We start from the raw sequence: 21,619 nt of genomic DNA, 5'->3' as shown, positions 1-21,619 counted from the left end.
AGGAGACCATTTGGTATGCTGGGGCTTGAACCCTGGTCAGTAGTGTGCAAAGCAGTTGCTTTACCCACTGTAGTGTCTCTCTAGCTCTGCATGAGGAGGTGATAATGTTGGCAGCTGTCTAGAATAAAAGCATTTCGGACAAAATGACCTAGAAAATATTTAATACTATTTTGAAACACTGTGATTGTTATGATTATAACCCATGAAGGTTAGTTGGGCCATTTATGTTTCAAAACTATAAAAGCAGTTGTCAAATATTATTTTTTGGGTTGTTTCTGGGCCATATCTGGTGGTGTTCGGGATCTATACTCCACTTGATGCTTGTGTGTGTGTGTGTGGGGGGGGGTGGTTTCCTGGCAGTGCTGATGGACCTCGTGGCGCAGGAAATTGTTTTTTTTGTTATGTTTTATTTTGCTTTTCTGTTTTTTATTTTTGGGTCACACCCAGCGATGCACAGGGGTTACTCCTGGCTCATGTACTTAGGAATTACTCCTGGCGGTGCTTGGGGGACCATATGGGATGCTGGGAATCGAACCTGGGTCGGCCACATGCAAGGCAAATGCCTTACCCGCTGTGCTATTGTGGCAACTGCAGGAAAAAAAAAAACTGGACAAACTGGCAGGCTACTGAATGTAACCTGCCCACACGGCAGAGTCTGGCAACTCCCCGTGGTGTACCCAATATGCCAAATACCAGTAACAATGATGGGTCTCATTCTCCTAAACAGCCTTGAATATGGCACTATCTCAGGGCTAGGACGAAGGAGACGATACTGGGGCCTGCTCAAAGCCATCGACGAAAAACAGGATGGTGTGATCGTGATCGCTGTGCTATTGCTCCAGCCCAAGCTCTGTGTATTCATTTAATTTTTTTTCTGCAGTTGCCACAAGCTTTTTTTTTCTTTCTCATTTGTTGAATAACGAGATGATGAATATATCTGTGTTCTAGGACCTGAAATCAAAGTTACCTAAAAAAAAACAAACTTAAAACAGCAGGTATCATCAACCTTTTATAATTCCCATGTTTTATTATTGAGGGAAGATTGTCCTGGAAAGCCCAAGACATAGTATTGTGCGTGTTTGACCTGGTTTGATCCCCAGCATTGCATATGGTCTCTTGAGCACTACCAGCAGTACCCCCTCAAAAACAAACAAGAAGATTGTCTTGGAGTAGTTTCCCTTTTATTATGTTTTTACATACCTTTTTGATCTTACTAGCAGTAGAACTGGAAGCTTTAATTCTAAAAATGATTTGTTGCTTCTAGGACATTGGGATTGCTAAGGGTAATTTTCTTTAAGGTATCTTTAGCCATCTCTTTACTCAGATTTTGATTCTTTTTGGAGTTGGGTGGGTAGGTAAATTTCTGATAGTTCTGTGTGTGTTCATGCCTGGACTCTGTGTGTGTGTGTGTGTGTGTGTGTGTATGTGTGTGTGTGTGTGTGTATTTGGTCCTGGTCCATATCCGGCAGTGCTCAGTGTTTACTTCTGGCTCAATGCTTTGGGCTGAGCTCATGGGGTAGCTTATATGGGATGCCAGTTATTGAATATGGGTCCGCCACAGCCACATGCAAGATAGGCACCCTACCCCCTCACTGTCTCTCTGGTCTCCATATATTCTTTTTTTTTTTAAATGTAGGAGTACTGCTATTTTTTCAGCCATTGATTAAGCTGACTGAAGCAGGCATAAACTCCACATCACTTTTTTCTTAATATTTCATTTTCTTAAGATTTCATTTTCATAAAGTTGTTCACAATAATTGTTTACATTCAACATTTCAACACCAATCCCACCACCATTACACTTTCCCACCACCGTTATTTTGAATTTTCCCATCACCACCCAAGTCTGCCTCATAGGCAGATGCTAAATAATTTTTTTTTACATTGCTTGTTATGAATAATACGAGATGCCATGGGGCTGCTTTCACAGCAGCTTCTGGAATTCTAAAATATTTTAAATATTTGGAGTCCGGAGGCATCTTTGAGGCGTGCTGCTCTCTTCTGAGAATCATTTGTGAGTCTCTGATTCATGGCCATTAATGCGCTTAAGTGGTGCCCAGAAGCAATTCTTGGGCATAACTGTCAGGGACTGGAAGGGCAGGGTGATGTGGGGAGGTCGCCCATCCCCGAAGAGTGGAGTTTTCAGTTACAGGTCCTGCATGCCTGGGTTTCTCAGCGGATTCATTCTCATGTGTGGGGCGCAGGGAACGAGCCTGTCAAGGAGAGCCGTGAAAGTGGTGGCGATTGGGTTCTGGAGGTTTGCAGCTGGGGTGGGGTTCATTTGGGGTAGGTGGAGGGACACATCTGCTTCCCTCTGAGGTGCCCTGGTGAAATCAGCCTGGCACAGGGTGGGGAGACATCTCTACTGCGTGCTGCTCTTCTCTAAGATTCATTTGTGAGTCTCTGAATCATGGCCATTAATGCGCTTAAATGGCCTAGTTTTGATCTCTTTTGATATTTATTTATGGGTCTCTGAAGCAAGGCTGATAAATGAGCTTGTATAGCTGAGCTGGAGGTGGTTTGTGGGTGTGACCCCACATCACCTAACTTTCGGCCATTTAATTTCTCAGGAAACTTGGTCTCAAGTTGTTGGGGTCCTGCCAGAGGTACAGCGGCAATTTTGGGGTATCAGGAAGCCTGAAGGCACCATCAGGCTGCTGATGCACTCTGCCCACAGGTACAGGTTGACCTGCTGGGCGGCACTATAGCCCCCATATTATGATTTTTTAAAAAGTTACCCGGGTAAGTAAATACAGATTGTGTTTATTTGCATCTTAGGTTTATCGTTTAAATTTTGGATATTCCTGTACAATGACTTATGCTTGTGAGAAGATACTTTGTATTTGTTGTGCTTTCAAGTTTTGACCATTCTTTTTTCATTTAATTGCCTTTGCTGGGTTTATGGGACTCTAAAGGAAAAGATATGAAGGAAGGAAGGGTGCTTTTCTATTTTGCTAAACTTCCTGTTCTCAATATCTATGGCCAATTTTTTTCCCTCCCTCCCTCCCTCCCTCCCTCCCTCCCTCCCTCCCTCCCTTCCTTCCTTCCTTCCTTGTGTTTGGGCCATACCTGGTGATGCTCAGGGCTTATTCCTGGTTCTGCTCTGGGGGATTATTCCTGGCACACTTTGGAGATCATCTGTGGCCTGGGATTGAATCTGGATTACCTGCATACAAGGCAAGCACCCTTCCTGCTGCATTATCACTCTGATCCCTCTGGAGCTTTTTTGTTAGTTTGTTTCTTTTTTTTTGCTTTTTGGGTCACACCCAGTGATGCTCAGGGGTTATTCCTGCCTCTGTGTTCAGGAATTACTCGGGGCAATGCTGAGGGGGACCATATGGGATGCCAGGGACCAAATCCCGGTCAGCCGTGTGCAAGGAAAACACCCTACCCGTTGTACTGTAACTCCAGCCCCTCTGGAGCTATTTTGAAAGGCTTTACTGAAGATTAATGTATGTGGATAAAGTGCATGTAAGCGTGCAACTTGTTGATTTTAAAAAAAATTGGATCACTGTGAATCACAAACTTTCCAATTTATTTATGATTGAATTTTAGGCATGCAGTGTTTCAACAGTCATCCCTTCACCAGTGTCCCCAGTTAGTTCTCCTGCCCACAACTTTCTGAATTTTTATAAACTGAACAAAATATCATGTACTCAGTGTCCAGATTCAGAATCATTATTTTGACTACTAACATACAGATTAGATTAGTCTGTTGTAGAAATATTATGTGCCTCTGTGTCTTGCCTTATTTTCCCCTTGACTCAGTGTTTGTTTGAAGACTTTTCCGTCTTACTTATTTATATGTTGTGTAAATCTAACTGGTATGTATTTGTTGCATAATTGTTTGGCGATCACAGCTACCCATCCTGCTTTTTATACACATACATTTAGCTTTCTATAACTTTTGTTTTTGTGGGTTGTTTTTTTTGGGGAGGGTCACACCCAGCGATAATCAGGGGTTACTCCTGGAAGTGCTCAGGGAACCATGTGGGATGCTGGGGATCAAACATGGGTTCGACTCATGCAAAGCAAGCATCTTCCCTGTTGTACTATCACTCAAGCCCCTAGGACCTGTTATTTTCTTTTTTTTCTTTTTCGGTCACACCCTGTGATACTCAGGGGTGACTCCTGACTCTGCACTCAGAAATTACTCCTGGAGGTACTTGGGAGACCCTATGGGATGCTGGGTATCGAACCTGGGTTGGCTGTGTGTAAGGCAAATGCCCTACCTGCTGTACTATTGTTCTGGCTCCTGTAAATGTATTTTTTTATTGCTAATTTCATCTGCTTTGGGTATATTTCTCTTCTAACCTAATCAAGCAATTCTCTCTTTTCTCTGATGACCTCTTCTTCCCTACACAGTGCTGAATGTTTTCACTGTTTTGTCACTGCTATGCCATTCCATTCTGTAGTTTTTTTTTTTTTTAAACAGAGTAGGAAGGAAAGCTCACAAAAAACACTGAGATCATTGGAGACAAACTTTTCCTTTTTTGTCCATTTTACAGGCTATTTTGTCAAGGGAGAAAAAGGAGCATATGAAAAGTGAGATGACTGAGAGGAGGCAAGCATGAGACTTAAATAAGTGCCACAAGATGACATTGCTACATTGGATTCATGAAACACCTAGAAGAGATCACTCAAATAGGGTGATAGGGAAAGTGGCATTTTTTTTCCTATTCACATATTCTATGAAATCAGAACAAATTACTACCTTTATCTTATTCCCAAGAGCGAATTAAAACGTGCAAGGGTTTTGGTTAGACTGACTAATGTGTACTGAAGTTGAATGAATTATGAGTAAGATTCTGTGGTGGGATACAACAAATAGGGCTGTCAGTTTAATTGAATAAACATCAAATATCTAGTGTTTGCCTCTTCCTATGATGATTATAAAGATAAAAAGAACTGGTTCATTCCTTTGTAAACTGGTAGGGATGACAAGACATACAAAACTGTCACAGAAAATGCATCTAAAAAGCATATTGCAAAACCTCACTGTACCATTAACTGTGTTTGGCTGAAATACAAAGAAGTGTAAGTTATGTCAATAAGGAATCAAGCTGGTGGGAAGTAAAGATATGCATGCATGTAACAACAAGTCTCACAACGGAGACGTTACTGGGCCTGCTTGAGCAAATTGATGAACAATGGGAGGACATTGCTATAGTGCTACTTAAAAATAGGAAGTGTTAGAATGTTTAAGAGGGTATTCAGGCATACAATTTAATAGGAAATGATACTTGCCTGGTATTGGAAGAGGAATAGGGTAGGGAACTCCATTCCACGCAGAGGGGATTAGCATGTAGAGGAAGGAGACAGATTAGGGGGTGCCATGGTCAAGAACTGTAGATATTTCAATATGACAGAAGAAAAGGATATTAGCAAGAGTGACTGGATTACAAGGTAGGGAGTACCTCACAAAGAACACATCAGCTAAGTAGTTTGAATTTTAAACAAAATTCTAATTAAATTACTCTGATTGGGGGGGCCAGAGTGATAGAACAGTGAGTAGGGTGATTGCTTTGCACGCGGCAACCCAGGTCCTACTCCCTGAACACCGCCAGGAGTAGATCCTGAGCACAGAGCTCAGAGTAACCCTCAGCGTTGCTGGGTGTGGCCCAAAAACAAAACAAAAATCAAAACCAAACCCCTGTGATTGGCTTGCTCTTCAAGTCAGTGTTCTCCCTTGAACACTATCCTGCTTGCTTATCTGTTTCTTGCTTTTTTCCACCCTGGAGAAGGCTTATCTCTTTCATTTCTTCCTGGCTTTTTGGGTCATACCTGGTGATGCTCAGGGTTACTCCAGGCTTTGCATTCAGGAATCGGTTCCTGGCAGTGCTTGGGGGACCATATGGGATGCCAGGGATTGAATCCAGGTCTGCCAGTTGCAAAGCAAACACCCTACCTGCTGTTCTTTGGCCCCCATATTTTTCTAAGTAAGATCCATTCAATAAAAATCACCTTGCTTCACTAAAAACAAAACAAAACATGAAACTGTGATTTACAAAGTTATTGATAATTGAGTTTCAAACATATAATATTCTAGCACCAATCTCTCTACCAGTGTCAGCTTTCCTCCACTAGTGTTCCCAAGTTCCCTCCAGCTCTACCAGCCTGTGGGAGTTTGAATTTTATCTTGAATGTTCTATGCATATCAGGTTGCATTTTAAGAGATGGCTCTGGTGGTAGTTTGGAGAATTAATCTACAGGACCAGAAGCAGAAGGCAACTGTTACACAATTGAGTGATAATAGAGAGTGTCTAAGGCAGAATGGAGAGAAAATAGGATAGAGGAGAGCCACCAAACTAGTCAGAAAGATAAATCAGTAAGATTGAAGGAAGGAAATGTAGCCAATAATGATGAAGTATCTGTTGTGACCAGATGAGTATATGGTTGCCATTAGCTATTCTGGATCCAGAAGTTGTAGATGGGATGTTTTGGGTTGCATCCCATGGTGCTCAGGGGCTACTCTTGATTTGGTGCTCTGGTGTTGCTCTTGATGGTATTTGGAGAACCATATAGTACTGGGATTTAACTCGGGCCTCCCATATGTTTTCAAAGCATGCACTGGAGGCCTTTGAGCTGTCTGCTCAGCCTGAGAGTCAATTTTTTTTTTTTTAATGAAATGACTGTATTACAAAGTTACAAAGGGTATTTATGATTGAGTTTTAGGTGTATATTGTTCCACCACCAGTGCCTACTACCTTTCCATCAGTGTCCTGAGTTTCCCTCCCACACTTTCCCCCTTCCCCATTGTCTTGGTATTCCCTTCCCTAACTTATCTCCTCTCAGCCCCACCCCAGTGCCCGACTTTGTACTGAAGACCAATTCTCCTGCTCTTTGTTTTGCTTGCCACTGGACATTTGATATTCCTCTACAAGGCTTATTTATATCCTACATATGAGAGAGTTGGTTCTTCTCCCTCTGGCTGATTTCACTCAACATGTGCTCTCCAGATCTCCACTTTGCAGCAAATTGAACAACTTTATCTTTTCTTAAGGCTGCGTAGTATTCCATTGTGTAAATGTACCATGGTTTCTTTATCCAGTCATCTTTTTATGGGCATTTGTGTTGTTTCCATATTTTGGCCATTGTATATACAGTGCTGCAGTGAACATAGGAATGCAGATATCTTTTCTGGTTTGTGCTTTTTGGCCTTTGGGGTATGTTCCCAGGAGTGGAATTACTGGGTCATATGGAAGCTCAATTTCTAGTTTATTTTTGGGAAATGTTCATATTGTTTTCCAACGAGGATGGACTAGTCAACATTCCCATCAGCAGTGAATGAGGGTCTCTTTATCTCTGCATCCTCGCCAACATTAGTTGTTTGTTGTTGTTCTTTGTGAGTGCCAGTCTCTGGTGTGTGAACTGATCTCTTACTGTTGTTTTGATTTGCATTTCCCTGATGATTAGTGATACCGAATATTTTCTATATACTTCTTGGCCATTTGCATTTCTTCTTTGAAAAAGTTGTTTTTCATCTCTTCTCCCCATTTTTTGATAGGGTTGGAAGTTTTTTTTTTTCACCTACTAAGGTAAAACCAGTGTTTTAATTTCTTAGATATTGACCCTTTGTTGGGTGTGGTGGACAAATAATTTCTGGAGCGATAGCACAGCGGTAGGGCGTTTGCCTTGCATGCAGCCAACATGGCAGACCCGAGTTTGATTCTTCCACCCCTCTCGCAGAACGCCGGCAAACTACCAAGAGTATCTTGCCTGCACGGCAAAGCCTGGCAAGCTACTCGTGACGTATCCGATATGCCAGACACAGTAACAACGAAGTCTCACAATGGTGATGTTACTGGACCCGCTCGAGCAAATAAATGAACAACGGGAGGACAGTGACAGTGACTTTTTTTTTCACCTACTAAGGTAAAACCAGTGTTTTAATTTTTTAGATACTGACCCTTTGTTGGGTGTGGTGGACAAATAATTTCTCCCAGTTTGTGGGCTGTCTTTGGACATCATCTCCTTTGAGCTGCAGAAGCTTTTTAGTTTAGTGTAGTTCCGTTTGTTTATCTCTGCTTCTACTTGCTTGGTCAGTGGTATTTCATTTGTAAAGATCCCTCTAGTTTCAATGTCATGGAGAGTTAATCCTGTATTTTTCTCTATGTACCTACAGATTCATGTCTGATATTTAGGACTTTAATCCATTTTAAGTTGACTTTTGTACATGGCATTGGAGAAAGGACTAAGTTCAATCTTTTGTATGTGGTTAACCAGTTTTCCCAGTACCATTTGTTGAAGAGACTTTCCTTTGGTTCACTTCATATCTTTTGCTTTTTTTTATCAAAGATTAACTGATGACTTAAAAAATTTAATTTTCAAGTCAGAAGACGGGTTTCAAGCTAACAGATAATACATTCAATTTTGGACTCTTATTTTGAGGTACCTGTCCCAGAGTGGAGTTTTCTTCATTAAGTACATACATAAATGAGTATGAACGCAGAATAAACAGGTTGGATAGGATGGTTGTGACTCATTAGTTAGTAGCCTAGAGGTAGTTAGAAGCATGGGTTTTGTCCAATAAGATAAAAAGGACATGGAATCCACAGAGCCCCAGGATTTAAGGATTTAAAGACATGGCCAAATACAAGGAGAAAATGGAATCTTGGAGGCCAAATGTGAGGGGGGGTAAGTTTTCAAGGAAGAAGTCATCAATATCACTTATGTTAGACAGTTCGAGACGAGATTTGAAATTGTCCATTAGAGTTTGCAATGGAGTATTGAAGTGGTAATCTTGGTGAGAGCAGTGTGAAATAGAACCAGATTACAGTGAGTTGAGAGTCAAAGCTGAGTACTCTTGGTGAAGTTTGACTGAAACAACTATGAGGGCAAGTTAGAGAATACTGCCAAAGGTATTTTAAGATGAAAGTAATTGCCATAAAGGTTATTAACAAGTTATAAATAGGAGCATTAAAGGAAAATAGTAACATCAATGGGAGGAAGGTGTTGCAAGAACCTTTTGTTTTTGTTTTTGTTTTTTGGGGACATACCCAGTGATGCTCAGGGGTTACTCCTATCTGCACTTAGGAATTACTCCTGGCCGCTGCTTGGGGAAATCATCTGAGGTAGGCAGTATGTAAGGAAAGTGTCTTACCCACCCAGAACTTTTTGTTTTTATTTATTTATTTTTTTGCTTTTTGGGTCACACCCAGCAATTCCAGGGTTTACTCCTGGCTCTGCACTCAGGAATTACTCTTGCTGTTGCTCAGGGCACTGTATGGAATGCTGGAAATTGAACCCATATTGGCCACGTGCAAGACAAAATGCCCCATCCACTGTACTATCACTACAGCCTCAATACTTTGTTTTGGTGCCACACTCAGTGATGCTCAGGGGTTACTCCTGGCTCTATACTCAGGAATTACTCTTGGCAGTGCTCAGGGACCATACGGGATGCCAGGGTTTGAACTGGGGTCAGCCACATGCAAGGCAAGCACCGTACCTGCTGTACTACTGCTTGGCCCTTCCCCATCTAGAACTTTTTTTTTACTTGTATTTTTTTTTATTTTACTTTTCATAAAGTTATTCACAGTAATGGATTACATTCAATATTTCAACACTAGTGCCACCACTATTACATCTTCCCACTACCATTATTTCAAATTTTCCCACCAGCACTCAAGCCTGCCCCACACGCAGATGCTAGATAATTTATTTTGTATTGCTTGTTATGAATAGCATGAGATGTCACACAGCCACGAAAGCGGCTATGTGCACCTGGAACTCTAAAATTTTAAAATTTTAAATAATTGGTGTCCAGAGACATCTCTGCAGCAAAATGCTCGGTTCTGAGATTCATTTATGAATCTGGATCGTGGCCAACTGGCACCTGGAGGTAGTTCATGGTTATAACAGCCAGGACCCCCGAAGGGGAGGGGAGATGGGAAGTATTGACTGGTTCCCAGTCGACCCGTTTCCAGTCCCTTGAGGTCTGAGGTTTTCAGTCACTGGTTCCGCGTATCTGGAGTTTTCATTGGGTTATGGAAGTCTGTGGCTGCTGGGATTCATATGGGCTAAGTGGAGGTCCCCACCTAGAACTTCTTAATAGTGGACTTCAGATAATGTGTGGGGTGGATTTCTGTGAGTTTTCAAGAGAGGCTGAGGGAAGAAATACATATATTTTCCATGCAAAGGCCATAGGGACTCTAAATGACTGAAAGTAAAAGAATAGTGGTAAAGTTGAGGAAAAGCAAATTGTCTAGTTTAACCAAATTAACCAGGTTTATAAATTTCTTACTTTGGACAACCTGGCAGGCTACCAAATATAGCCTGCCCACACGGCAGAGTCTGGCAAACTCCCCGTGGCGTACCCAATATGCCAAATACAAGTAAAAATGATGGGTCTCATTCTCCTAACCCTGAAAGAGCCTTGAATATGGCACTTTAAAATCTCAGGGCTAGGACTAAGGAGACACTACTGTTGCCTGCTCGAGGCAATTGACGAACAACAGGATGATCATGGTCGTGATAGTGATAAATGGTAGGACATTTATGTCCTACAAGTGGTAGGACAGAAGTGAGACGAATTTGGTGAGGAATTGGAAGCTGGGCTGTGGAGTTTGGTTGTAGGTCTTAAAGTTTTAGAAACTATTAATGTTTTTTGATTGGGTAGTTTAGAGGTCAGAGAAGCAGTACTGTAAGAAAGAGTTCTGAAGCACGGTGGATGAGGGATTGGAGGAGGGAGAGGAGCTGCCCGGGACACACAATCTAAGAAGTAGGCACAAAATTACTCCTATTGTGCTGATGTATTGCTGCTGGGGATGGGGTGAGAACTGTCCTCCTTTGTGCTAACTCAAACAAAGCTTCCTAAGGCTTTCCTCTCTGCTGAAGAGAACTGAGGCTTTGGTTGCTGTTTATTGCTTTTCACTGCAAAGAATAAGCTGTCTTTGCCCTCTAGATACTTAAAGGAAGAAGCACCTGTTTACTATGATTATAAATTCTAGAAAAGTTGGGGCCAGTCTGTATTTGAAGACAGTTTTCTAGTCTGCAAATGAAATACTGTCTCACTAAAGAAGGTTAATTTTGCCTCCTGCCATAATATGCGGTTGTCAGCAAATGTTGAAAGTACTGCAGAATGAAAAACAGGCAAGGATTCACACTAATGAAGTCAATGTTGTTATCTAAGCATTTCCTAGACTAGCTTATATTTTGAAGTTAAAAGCTCCTTCTAGTTGAATAGATTAAGTTTTGAATGGTAAAGCAGTTCTTGGAAACTGGGGGAAGGGCATGTGAGGCCTAGCCTGATGCCAGGTTCAGTGTTTGCACCTGATGATGTTGTGCTGCGCATTTCCAGCAGTGCTGGGGGCCACCAGAGCTCCATTTGGCCTTGCTTAGTGGTCTGTTCAGTGCCAGGGGTTGAATTGGGGCCTTGACCATGGTCAGGTATGTGCTCCAACTGTGTTATCTCCCTAGCCTGTTTGCTTAGTTATTTACTTTTTAATCTGTTAATACCGATGTACCATGTACCGTCTTGGTGCATCACCACCAAAGTGCCCATGACCTCCCTCCCTTCCTCCCTTCCTTCATTTTCTGTTTTGGGGCCACACACAGAGGTGTTTAGGGCATATTCCTGGCAGGGTTAGGGCACCATATGGGATCTCAGGTATCAAACCTGGATCAGCTGTTTACAAGGCAAGCTGCTGTACTGTTGCTCCAGCCCCTGATTTCATCTTTTCTTATGCATAGCATTCCATTCCATTCTCTCTCTCTCTCTCTCTCTCTCTCTCTCTCTCTATATATATATATATATATATATATATATATATATTGGGTAGGGTGTTTGCCTTGCACGTGGCCGACCTGGCCGGCCCAGGTTTGATTACTCTGCCCCTCTTGGAGAGCCCTGCAAGCTACCGAGAGTGTCTTGCCCACATTGCAAAGCCTTGCAAGCTCCCCGTGATATATTCGATATGCCAAACACAGTAACAAGTGTCACAATGGAGACGTTACTGGGCCCGCTCAAACAAATCGATGAACAACGGGAGAACAGTGACAGTGACAGTGACAGTGATGAATGTATGAATATATATATATGAATGTATGAAAATATATATATATGAAATATACCACAACTTCTTTATTTGGTTTTTTGAGGGACAAACCCAGTTGTGCTTAGGGGCTTACTCCTGGCTCTGTGTTCAGGGGTCATTTCTGGTGGTACGTGGGGGCCACATGTGATATTGGGGATTGAACCCAGGTTGGCATTGTCTAAGGGTAGACACCTTATGTGTTGTACTATTTCTCAGGCCCAACCACATTCTTTTTCCATATGTGTTATTGGACATTTGGGTTGCTTCTATATTATGGCTGTTATACTAAGCACTGCCTGGTTATGTTCTTACACAAAGTGTATTAGATTTGAAATTGTTTTGAACACTAGAACTATATAAAAGCTAAACAAAGGTATAGTGTGTAGTAATGTTATTTCTATTGCACTATGGAATGGAATTTTTCATTGTTAAAAATGGCTTGCCCTTTTTTTGGCTGAGGTTTGGGTTTGGGCCAGATCTGCTAGTGCTTGGGACCAATTCCTGCTCTGTGCTCGGAATCTCTTGGTGATGTTCAAGGCAAGTCATTTAATCATTCTGCTCTCTCTTGGCCCTGGCTTTTCTTAATAACTTTGTGGTGAAATATACCTATTTTAACTGCTGTATTCTGTTAACTTTATTTTCAATTTTCCTTCATTTGAAGTTATTTTATAGCCCTCTTTTGTTTTAGTGGTCTTGGGAATTCAATCCAGGGCTCACACATGCAAGGCAGGTGCTCTGCCACAGAGCTGTATGTCTCTGGCCCCTTTTTAAAATCTTATTTTTTATTGGGATGATATTGGTTTACATGAGTGTAAATGTCTTTGTGTGTTTGGAGTATACCATTACCACACCATGGCCGCCATCAAAGTCTATATTCCTCCATCATAATCTTTTGGGCCCTTTCAGTTCATGCCCTTGCCTTCATCTTGGTAATCTCACTTCATAAGAGCTTTTTATTTTTTTTAATTGGGCAGTGACTATTTCCTTGCTTTGTTTGTGTACCACATGAATGAGAATACTGGATATTTGTCTTTCACCTTTTGATTATTCTGCATGACCTTCTCTAGTTCCATCTGTGTTGTTGCAGAAGATAATTTCTTATATAGAGTGATATTTCACTGTGTATATATGTGTGGGTGTAGGTGGGTGGGTGGGTGTGGGTGATTGTTACTGTTGGAGAGTGCTGCAGTGAGGGGTTCCTGGGAAAGTAGTGCAGGGGTCAGCCGAGTTCAGTTCTTGAAAAACTTCCTTGCCCCCATGGAAACACACACTCTTGTCAAGTAAGTCCAGCCCCTGTGGCCTGGGAACCAGCAATGTCCAGTCCAGCATGGAACTGCCCTCCTTGGCTGGCTGAGCCCCCTACCTCATTCCTACCACCCCCCCACCCCCTCAAAAAAAGAGAGAAATTGCTGCAGTGAATATGGATTCCAGTGAATGGAGTTGTTGGGTTATATAGGAGTTCCATTTTTAAATTTTCGATAAATCTTCTTGCTGTTTTTCATAGAAGACGAACTAGTTTACATTCCTACCCACAGTCAGTGAGGGCTCCTTCACACCTACTGTGAAGCTGCAACACTTGTTTCTGGCCTTTTCTATGTGTGCCATTCTCTTTGGTGTAGGTGATTTCTTACTGTTGTTGATTTGCATTCCCTAATGATGTGTGATGAGCATTTTTCATACACTCTATTGTAAATATTCTTTGTTGAAATGTCAACTCTTCTTTACCTTTGATTTTTTTTGTTTCTATAACTTGTATATTAACCCTTTATCAGATAACATTGAGTTTTTCCCCCATTTTGTAGAGTATCTTTTTTAGTGATAGTTTCCTTCGAAGCTCAGAAATCTTTTAGTTTGATGGAATCCCAATTGCTTTTTTTTTGGTTTAATTTTTCTTGCTAGTGGGACTGCATCATTGACCTCATTTCTGAAGTCAGTATCATGGAAGTTTTGCCTATGTTTCCTTCAGTGTGTTTTATTAACACACTATATTTCTTGTATTCCTATTTTGTTTTCTCTTTTCTTATTTACTGTTTGTATTTTTTCCTTTGGTTTCCCTTTTTGGTGGACATGTCTGATTATCTAAATTAAATGTAACAATTTGCGTAGTCAAAAATCACAATATAAAAGTTTGCTCTGCCTCTTTTTAGGGGGTGGGAGAGAAGGGTTTGGGCCACACCCAGTCAAGAACTATTCCTGACTGCTCAGGAGTGACCTTGGCCATGTTTGGGGGAATTCTATTCAGTACTAGGATTCCAGACAGGATCAGCTGAGGCAAATGCTTTAACTCCTATACTCTGCCCTCCATTTGCCTTGATTATTTAGTTTTTGATTTTTCTTTCTAAATCAATTTTGCTTATACTTATATGGTGAGGTTGTGGTTTGGTTCTTTTCTTTTTTCTTTCTTTTTTTTTCTTTTTGGGTCATACCTAGCAATGCTCAGGGGTCACTCCTGGCTCTGCACTCAGGAATTACTCCTGGCAGTGCTCCAGCCCCCTTTTCTTTTCTCTTCCTCTTCCTCTTCCTCTTCCTCCTCCTCCTCCTCCTCCTCTTCTTCTTCTTCTTCTTCTTCTTCTTCTTCTTCTTCTTCTTCTTCTTCTTCTTCCTCCTCCTCCTCCTCCTCCTCCTCCTCCTCCTCCTCCTTTTTTTTTTTTTTTTTTTGTGCGGGTAAGGTTTGAGGTTATTCCAGTGATGCTCAGGGCTACTTCTGACCCTGTGCCTGGGTGTGTGGGAGATCATATGCAGTGCCAGGAATTAAACCTGGTGTTGGCTATGTGCAAGGCAAGAACCTTAATGTTGTGCTATCTCTGGTCTCTGAATTCAGTTTTTTCTTAGTTTTCATTTTTTTGGACCACACCTGGTGGTGCTTAGGGATTTCTCATGGCTCTGCACTCAGGAATTGCTCAGGGATCATATGGAATGCATGGAATTAAACATGGGTGGGCCACATACAAGGCCAGCACCTTACCTGCTTACTCTCTCTCCAGCCCTTCTTAATAAAAGTGTTATTTCATGGAGTCAACCTCCTGGTACTTATATCCTCTATTCTTGGGTGTTAGTCTCCTATTTTGTTACTTTCTGTTCCCCAAATGAATGCAATCTTTCTGTGTTTGTCCCTCTCTTTCTGACTCATTTTGCTTAGCATGATACTTTCCATGTAGTACCACTTGTATGTAAATTTCATGACTTTGTCTTTTCTAACATCTACATAGTACTCCATTGTGTAGATGTACCAAAGTTTCTGTAACCAGTCATCTGTTCTCGGGCACTTAGGTTTTTTCCAGATTTTGGCTATTTTGAAAAGTGCAGCAATGAACATAGAAGTGCAGATGTCATTTCGACTGTACTTTTTTGCTTCTCCAGGATATATTCCCAGGAGTGGTATTGCTGGGTCAAATGGGAGCTCAATTTTTAATTTTTTGAGAATTGTCCATACTGTTTTCCAAAAGGACTGAACCAGTCGGCATTCCCACCAGCAGTGAAGGAGGGTCCCTTTCTTGCCACATACATGCCAACACCGGTTGCATTTGTTCTTTTGGATGTGGACAGTCTCTGTGGTGTGAGATGATATCTCATCGTTGTTTTGATCTTCATCTCCCTGATGATTAGTGATATAGAGCATTTTCTCATGTGCCTTTTTGCCATTCGGATTTCTTCTTTGAGAAAGTTTCTGTTCATTTAGTCTCCCCATTTTTTGATGGGGTTGGATGTTTTCTTCTTGTGGAGTTCAACCAGTACTTTGTATATCCTTGATATCAACCCCGTGTCGGATGGTTTGGAGGCCAGCTGCACATGCTAGGGGAAAAGGCAGCTCAGACAGAGAAGGGAGCATCAAATAAAGGGTGTTGGGAGGATCCTCCCAGGATGGGAGATGCATGCTGAAAGTAGACTGTAGACCGAACATGATTGCCACCCAATGCCTCTTGCGAACCACAGCACCCAAAAGGAGAGAGAGAACAAAAGGGAATGCCCTGCCACAGAGGTGGGATGGGATGCAGGGGGATAGAGGGGTGGGAGGGATACTGGGATCATTGATGGTGCGGAATGGGCACTGGTGGAGGGATGGGTACTTGATCATTGTATAACTGAAACCCAAACACAAAAACTTGTAAGTCCACAGCTGTACCTCATGGTGTTTCACTAATAAAAATTAAAAAATAAAATAAAATGAAAACTTTAAAAAAGAAGTGTTATTTTTTGCTTTGTTTTTTATGTTTGGGCCACACCCACTGGTGCTCAGAGTGTATCCTGGCACTGTGCTCAGGGATCAATCCAGGTGGGACTCGGAACCATTTGGTGTACTGGGGATTGAACACAGGTTTGCCATTTGCAAGGCAAGTGTCCCGCTATACTACCTTTTTTTTTTTTTTCCTTTTTGGGTCACACTCGGCAATGCACAGGGGTTACTCCTGGCTCTGCACTCAGGAATTGCCCCTGGCGGTGCTCAGGGGACCATATGGGATGCTGGGAATCTAACCTGGGTTGGCCAGGTGCAAGGCAGATGCCCTATCTGCTGTGCTATTGCTTCAGCTCCCTGTACTATCTTTCTGGCTCCAATTAATGTCTTTTGTGATTGGCATGATTTCCTTTTGGATAGTCTGAGAAAATAATATTGGATTCAGAATGTTCAGTTAAGAATTTAGAGGTGAGGGCTGGAGTGATAGCACAGCGGGTAGGGTGTTTGCCTTGCATGCGGCCGACCTGGGTTCGATCCCCGGCATCCCATATGGTCCCCCAAGCACCACCAGGAGTAATTCCTGAGTGCAAAGCCAGGAGTAACCCTGAGCATTGCTGGGTGTGACCCAAAAAAGAAAAAAATAAAATAAATTGGCTTCTAAAAAAAAAAGAATTTAGATGTGAGGGGGCCAGAGAGATAGTAGAGCAGGTAAGGTATGTATGTGCCTTGTACACACCAATCCGATTTGATTCCTCACTCTGCATTTGATCCCTCAAGCCCACAAGGAGCAAGCTCTGAGCTCATCTGAGTGTCACCCAACTTGTACCCACCTCCCCCGCCCCCCTTCCCACCTTAAAGGACAGACTTTCTTGAATATTAGTAGTAGTGGATTGTAGGTTGTTTCCAGCTTATTCTTTGGTGCAGCAGCATTTCTTTCCCTTTTTTCTTCCTTTGGTGGTTTTTGAACCATACCTGATGGTGCTCGGGTTACTACTGGCTCTGAACTCAGGAATCACTCCAGGGCAAAACATCCTACCTCTGCAGCAGCATTTCTTACAAGTTAGCTGTTACAAATGCAAATTACTTCTCTACCTAAACCTACTAATTAAATACTGGGAGTGCAGCCCAACAGTCTCTAAGACACCTTCAGGTGATTCTGATGCTGGAGGCAAGTTTTTAAAACCCTACTGTCAGATAATATAGACCTCTTTATTTTGCTTAATTGACTTATGAAAAGAAATGCTCTCTGTGTTTGCAAATGTAGATTTTGTTTCCTGAGTGAAAGTAATGGGTAATCTGGGAGTAATTTAAGGAGCCTGTAGGAAATTTCATCTTGACATTTGCTTTTCTTTTAGGAGGCAAAACCTTCAACTGAGGACTTGGGGGATAAGAAGGAAGGAGAATACATAAAGCTGAAAGTTATTGGACAGGTGAGTTTCATTATTTTCCTCCATTGAATCTCCTTGAATGTGTGAACAATTTCTGAAATAGGAAAAGTCAAGGAAGGCAAATTTTCAAGAAAATGGCATTTCCATGTACTTTTGTATATCCGGGGAAACAAAATACTAATAACTTACAAAAAACTTACTCCCTTGGGCAGATTTAGACCATTGTAATTTCTTCAAATAAAGCCTTTTTCTTGATTAGCATGCTTCAGTGGCAAGTATAAGAATACAGCAGAGTGGTAAGGCCTTTAACTTTTTAATTTTTAATTTTCCTGATTCTTTTCTCTTTCCTACACCTCATTTCTCTAGACAGACCTTGACCTGTAACTTGTTGACCCTTATTGAGATGTTAGCCCAGTTTTCCTTAAATGTGCCACCCCCACCCCCAAATATCCAGGGGGCAGTGGTCGTCCAAGGTGCAATGGGTGGTTTTTGGTTTTTTTTTTTTCACTTAAGGAAGGTAGATTTCCAGGAGGACACTTAGTAATTGCTTTCTGAAAAGGTAGGCCAAATAAGTTTGGGAACCATTATGTGAGCTAATAATTAAGGTTAGCTGAAGATTATTGGAGGAATAAATTATATTATTTTAAGGATAAAATACTGAAGTGGACTCTCATTATTAAAGTTCCTTTAATGGGACCTGAGCAATAGTGTAGCAGGTAGGGGCATTTGCCTTGCTCACGGCCAACCCGAGTTTGATCCCTGGCATCCCATATAGTGCCCCAAGCATTGCTAGGAGTAATTCCTGAGTGCAGAGCCAGGAGTAACCCCTGAGCATTGCAAAAAGAAAAAAGAGAGAGAGAGAGAGAGAGAGAGAGAGAGAGAGAGAGAGATTGATTTCCTTTATCGTTTCCTAAACCCAAAGTAATTCAGTCCTTCAATTTTGTGCCATTGTGAGATGCAATTTTTTTTTTCTTTTTGGGTCACACCCAGCAATGCTCAGGGGTTATTCCTGGCTCCACACTCAGGAATCACTCCTGGCGGTGCTCGGGGCACCATATGGGATGCCGGGGATCAAACCCGGGTCAGCCGCGTGCAAGGCAAACGCCCTACCCACTGTGCTATTGCTCCGGCCCTTTTTCTTAAACATTTTATTTGGAGGTTTTCTTGGAAGGGGAAGGAAGGAGACACAGTGAGAGAGCAGCGCTCTCAAGAGAGAACACAAGCTTCTCTAAAGGTGGAGAGAGCCCCTACACACAACCCAGTGTGAAAGTACACAGCTCCAGGGAAGATTTGGGTGACACATGTGCTTGGGGGCCACATGTGCTCGGCCTCATGGGTATAAGCAGCACAAAGGCTCAGGCAGCATCTGCATGCTGAGATGCAAGATTTTGCTGGTTATTTTGAAAATTTTTAATAAAGAGATCATTTAAATACCATAAAATTCACTGTTTAAATGTGTCTAATGCAGTGCATTTGGTTCTGAAACATCCTTATCCTCTTAGAAAGTTTCACTGTATTTATTAGATAACTCAGTATCCTCCTCTCCTCAGCCTTTCTCCAACTACTAAAGTAAAAACATTGTCTCTATCTGTCCTTAGGGCTTTTTCAATGTTCATACATTGTAATCATGTGGCATGTGATCTTTTGTGTATGGCTTTTTTCATTTCACAAAGATTTCAAGGTCATTTAATTTGCAGCATACAACAATGTGTGTGTGTGTGTGTGTGTGTGTGTGTGTGTTAGGGTAGAGGGGAGGACACTGGCTATGCTGTGTTTACTCTTGGATCTGTGCTCAGAGATCATTACTGGCAGTGTTTTGGGGACTGTATGTGGTGCCAGGGTCAATTGCATGCATGGCAAGCTCCTTCTCTGCTGTACTAGCTCTTCTGCTCTTTTTTTGGTGCTAGAGAATCTTATCTATGGCCTGATACATGTGAGGCAAGCATTTTACCTTTGAGCTTCATCTCTGGCCCTTCAATATTTCATTTCTTTCTTTTTTTTTTTCTAGTTTTTCCTACATCCACCTGTGCTCAGGGCTTTGTCCTAGCTGTGTACTCAGCGATTGAATCAGGGTTGCCTCATGGAAGACACGTACCTTACCCACTGCATTACTTCTCTGGTCCCCAATATTTTATTTATGTGACTTACCATTTCGTAGTATAAATATATCACATTGATTCCTAAGCTAATGGGCATTTGGGTTGTGCCCTCATTTTGACTTTCTTTGTTTTGTTTTTGGGCCACACCGGGCAATGCTCAGGGATTACTTCTGGCTCTGTGCTCAGTATTCATTCCTGGCAGTACTTGGGGAACCATATAGGATGCCTGAGATTGAACCCTGGTCAGTTGCATGCAAGGCAAGTGGTTAACCCGCCTATACTATCTCTCTCCAGCCCTTATTTTGACTCTTGCAAATGAGTGTTGCTATAAAAATTTATATACAGCTTTATTGAAATGAAAACGATTTTATTTATGGTTTTGGGTCACACCCAGTGGTGTATGGGCTTCTGCTAGGGCCTTGGGAGACCCTGTGTGATATTGGGGATCAAGTCCTGGGTTGACTGAGTGAAAAGCAAGCACCTGCTTGCTCTGCTATTTCTCTGGCCCAGAAAAAAAATTGTAAATTCTTTCTTTCCCTTTGCTGTTCTTGATGTTGCAATGTTAGTTAGCAAACATGCCTGGTTGTGGTGCTCGAACATTCTTTTTTTAGCTGTGATGCTTATGGGGTGGTGGTTTGCATATCAGGTTGCAGTGTTTGCACATGTGCTCACCGGGATCACACTCTTAGTTGAGGCACACAAATGATGGTTTTGGTGCCTGCTATGCTTGATTGAATGCTTAATTTTTAAACTGGACTAACAGTAATGCCATGTTATCATACCTGGATGTGGTGTGTTGCTAGGGATCCAGCTTATGACCTCATGCTGGCCAGGCATGCACTCTACTGCTGAGCTTTCTGATTCTTCTATTATTTTATGGTATATGTCTGCTTTGTAGATTTGATCACCTTCAGCCACACATTATTTGGTGGGAAGGAAGAAAGGGAAACTGGTGGTAGTGGTGGTGGTGGTGGGGTATGCTTAGGGGTTACTCCTGGCTCTGCACTCAGGAATTACTCCTAGTGCTGCTCAGGGGACCACATGGGGGGATGCCAGGGATTGAACTCAAGTTGATTGTGTGCAAGGCAAGCACACTTCCTGCTGCACTCTGGCCTTAAAAATAATTATTTTTGACAGTCAAATAATTTGGTTCAGTGCCAGAGAGGTAACTCATTGGAATGAGAGCAGGCTTTCACACTCAGGATGCCCTGGGAGGATTGGTCCCTGGCACTGCATGCTTCCTCAGCATTGCCACTAGCTACTCCCGAGCACAGAGCCTGGAGTAGTCACTGAGACTACTGAATATGACTCCAAAACTTAAATATAAAAATGAGATTCTTTTCCCTCTGGAGCTACCTGAAGGAAAAAAATTTTGGTCTGAAAATGTTTTTTCTCTTCCTTCATATTTCCTGTATGAAGAGATTTTATTTTTAAAAAACTAAAAAGATTTGGTTCAAGCAAAATAAATAATTTGCACAAAGAGGGATAATTTTTTTACTCTTTTCTCCTTAGGATAGCAGTGAGATTCACTTTAAAGTGAAAATGACCACACATCTCAAGAAACTCAAAGAATCTTACTGTCAAAGACAGGTTTGTATGTTTTGCTATTAAATATGGTGCTTTATGTGTTATTAATTTCTCTATTTTGGAAGCTTACCAAGAAAACTCAACAGTAGTCCTCATACCATGTTTGTTCTTACCCCTGTTGAACTATCTCAAAATTTGAATTTTTAAGGTGTGAGGATGGAATGAGTTTGAAAAGCAACTCAGTTGTAAAAATAAGCTCTACTAATGTTTCTGTTTTGATAGTTTATCTGTATTGTAGAGTTTGAGAAGTTGCTGTAGGAAGTCCAGAATTTTTAATAAGGTGAAACAACTAGAGTTAAATTTTTAACTGGGTGACGTTTTGGAGCATGTGCA

General features: G+C 41.8%; 1 protein-coding gene across 1 annotated transcript in view; it reads left to right on the top strand.

Annotated features, from left to right (window-relative positions):
* The window catches only part of SUMO1 (small ubiquitin like modifier 1), a 33,525-nt gene that overhangs the window by 6,805 nt on the left and 5,101 nt on the right, over window positions 1-21,619 (top strand). Inside the window, exons 2-3 of the mRNA XM_056111644.1 lie at window positions 17,568-17,642; window positions 21,212-21,289. Coding sequence (XP_055967619.1) covers window positions 17,568-17,642; window positions 21,212-21,289 — 153 coding nt within the window. The remainder of the gene's footprint in view (window positions 1-17,567; window positions 17,643-21,211; window positions 21,290-21,619) is intronic.

This window comes from Sorex fumeus, unplaced genomic scaffold (genome assembly GCF_029834395.1).
Source record: "Sorex fumeus unplaced genomic scaffold, SorFum_2.1 ptg000014l, whole genome shotgun sequence".
NCBI classification, from domain to species: domain Eukaryota; kingdom Metazoa; phylum Chordata; class Mammalia; order Eulipotyphla; family Soricidae; genus Sorex; species Sorex fumeus.
This window is presented reverse-complemented; position numbering and strand designations above follow the sequence as displayed.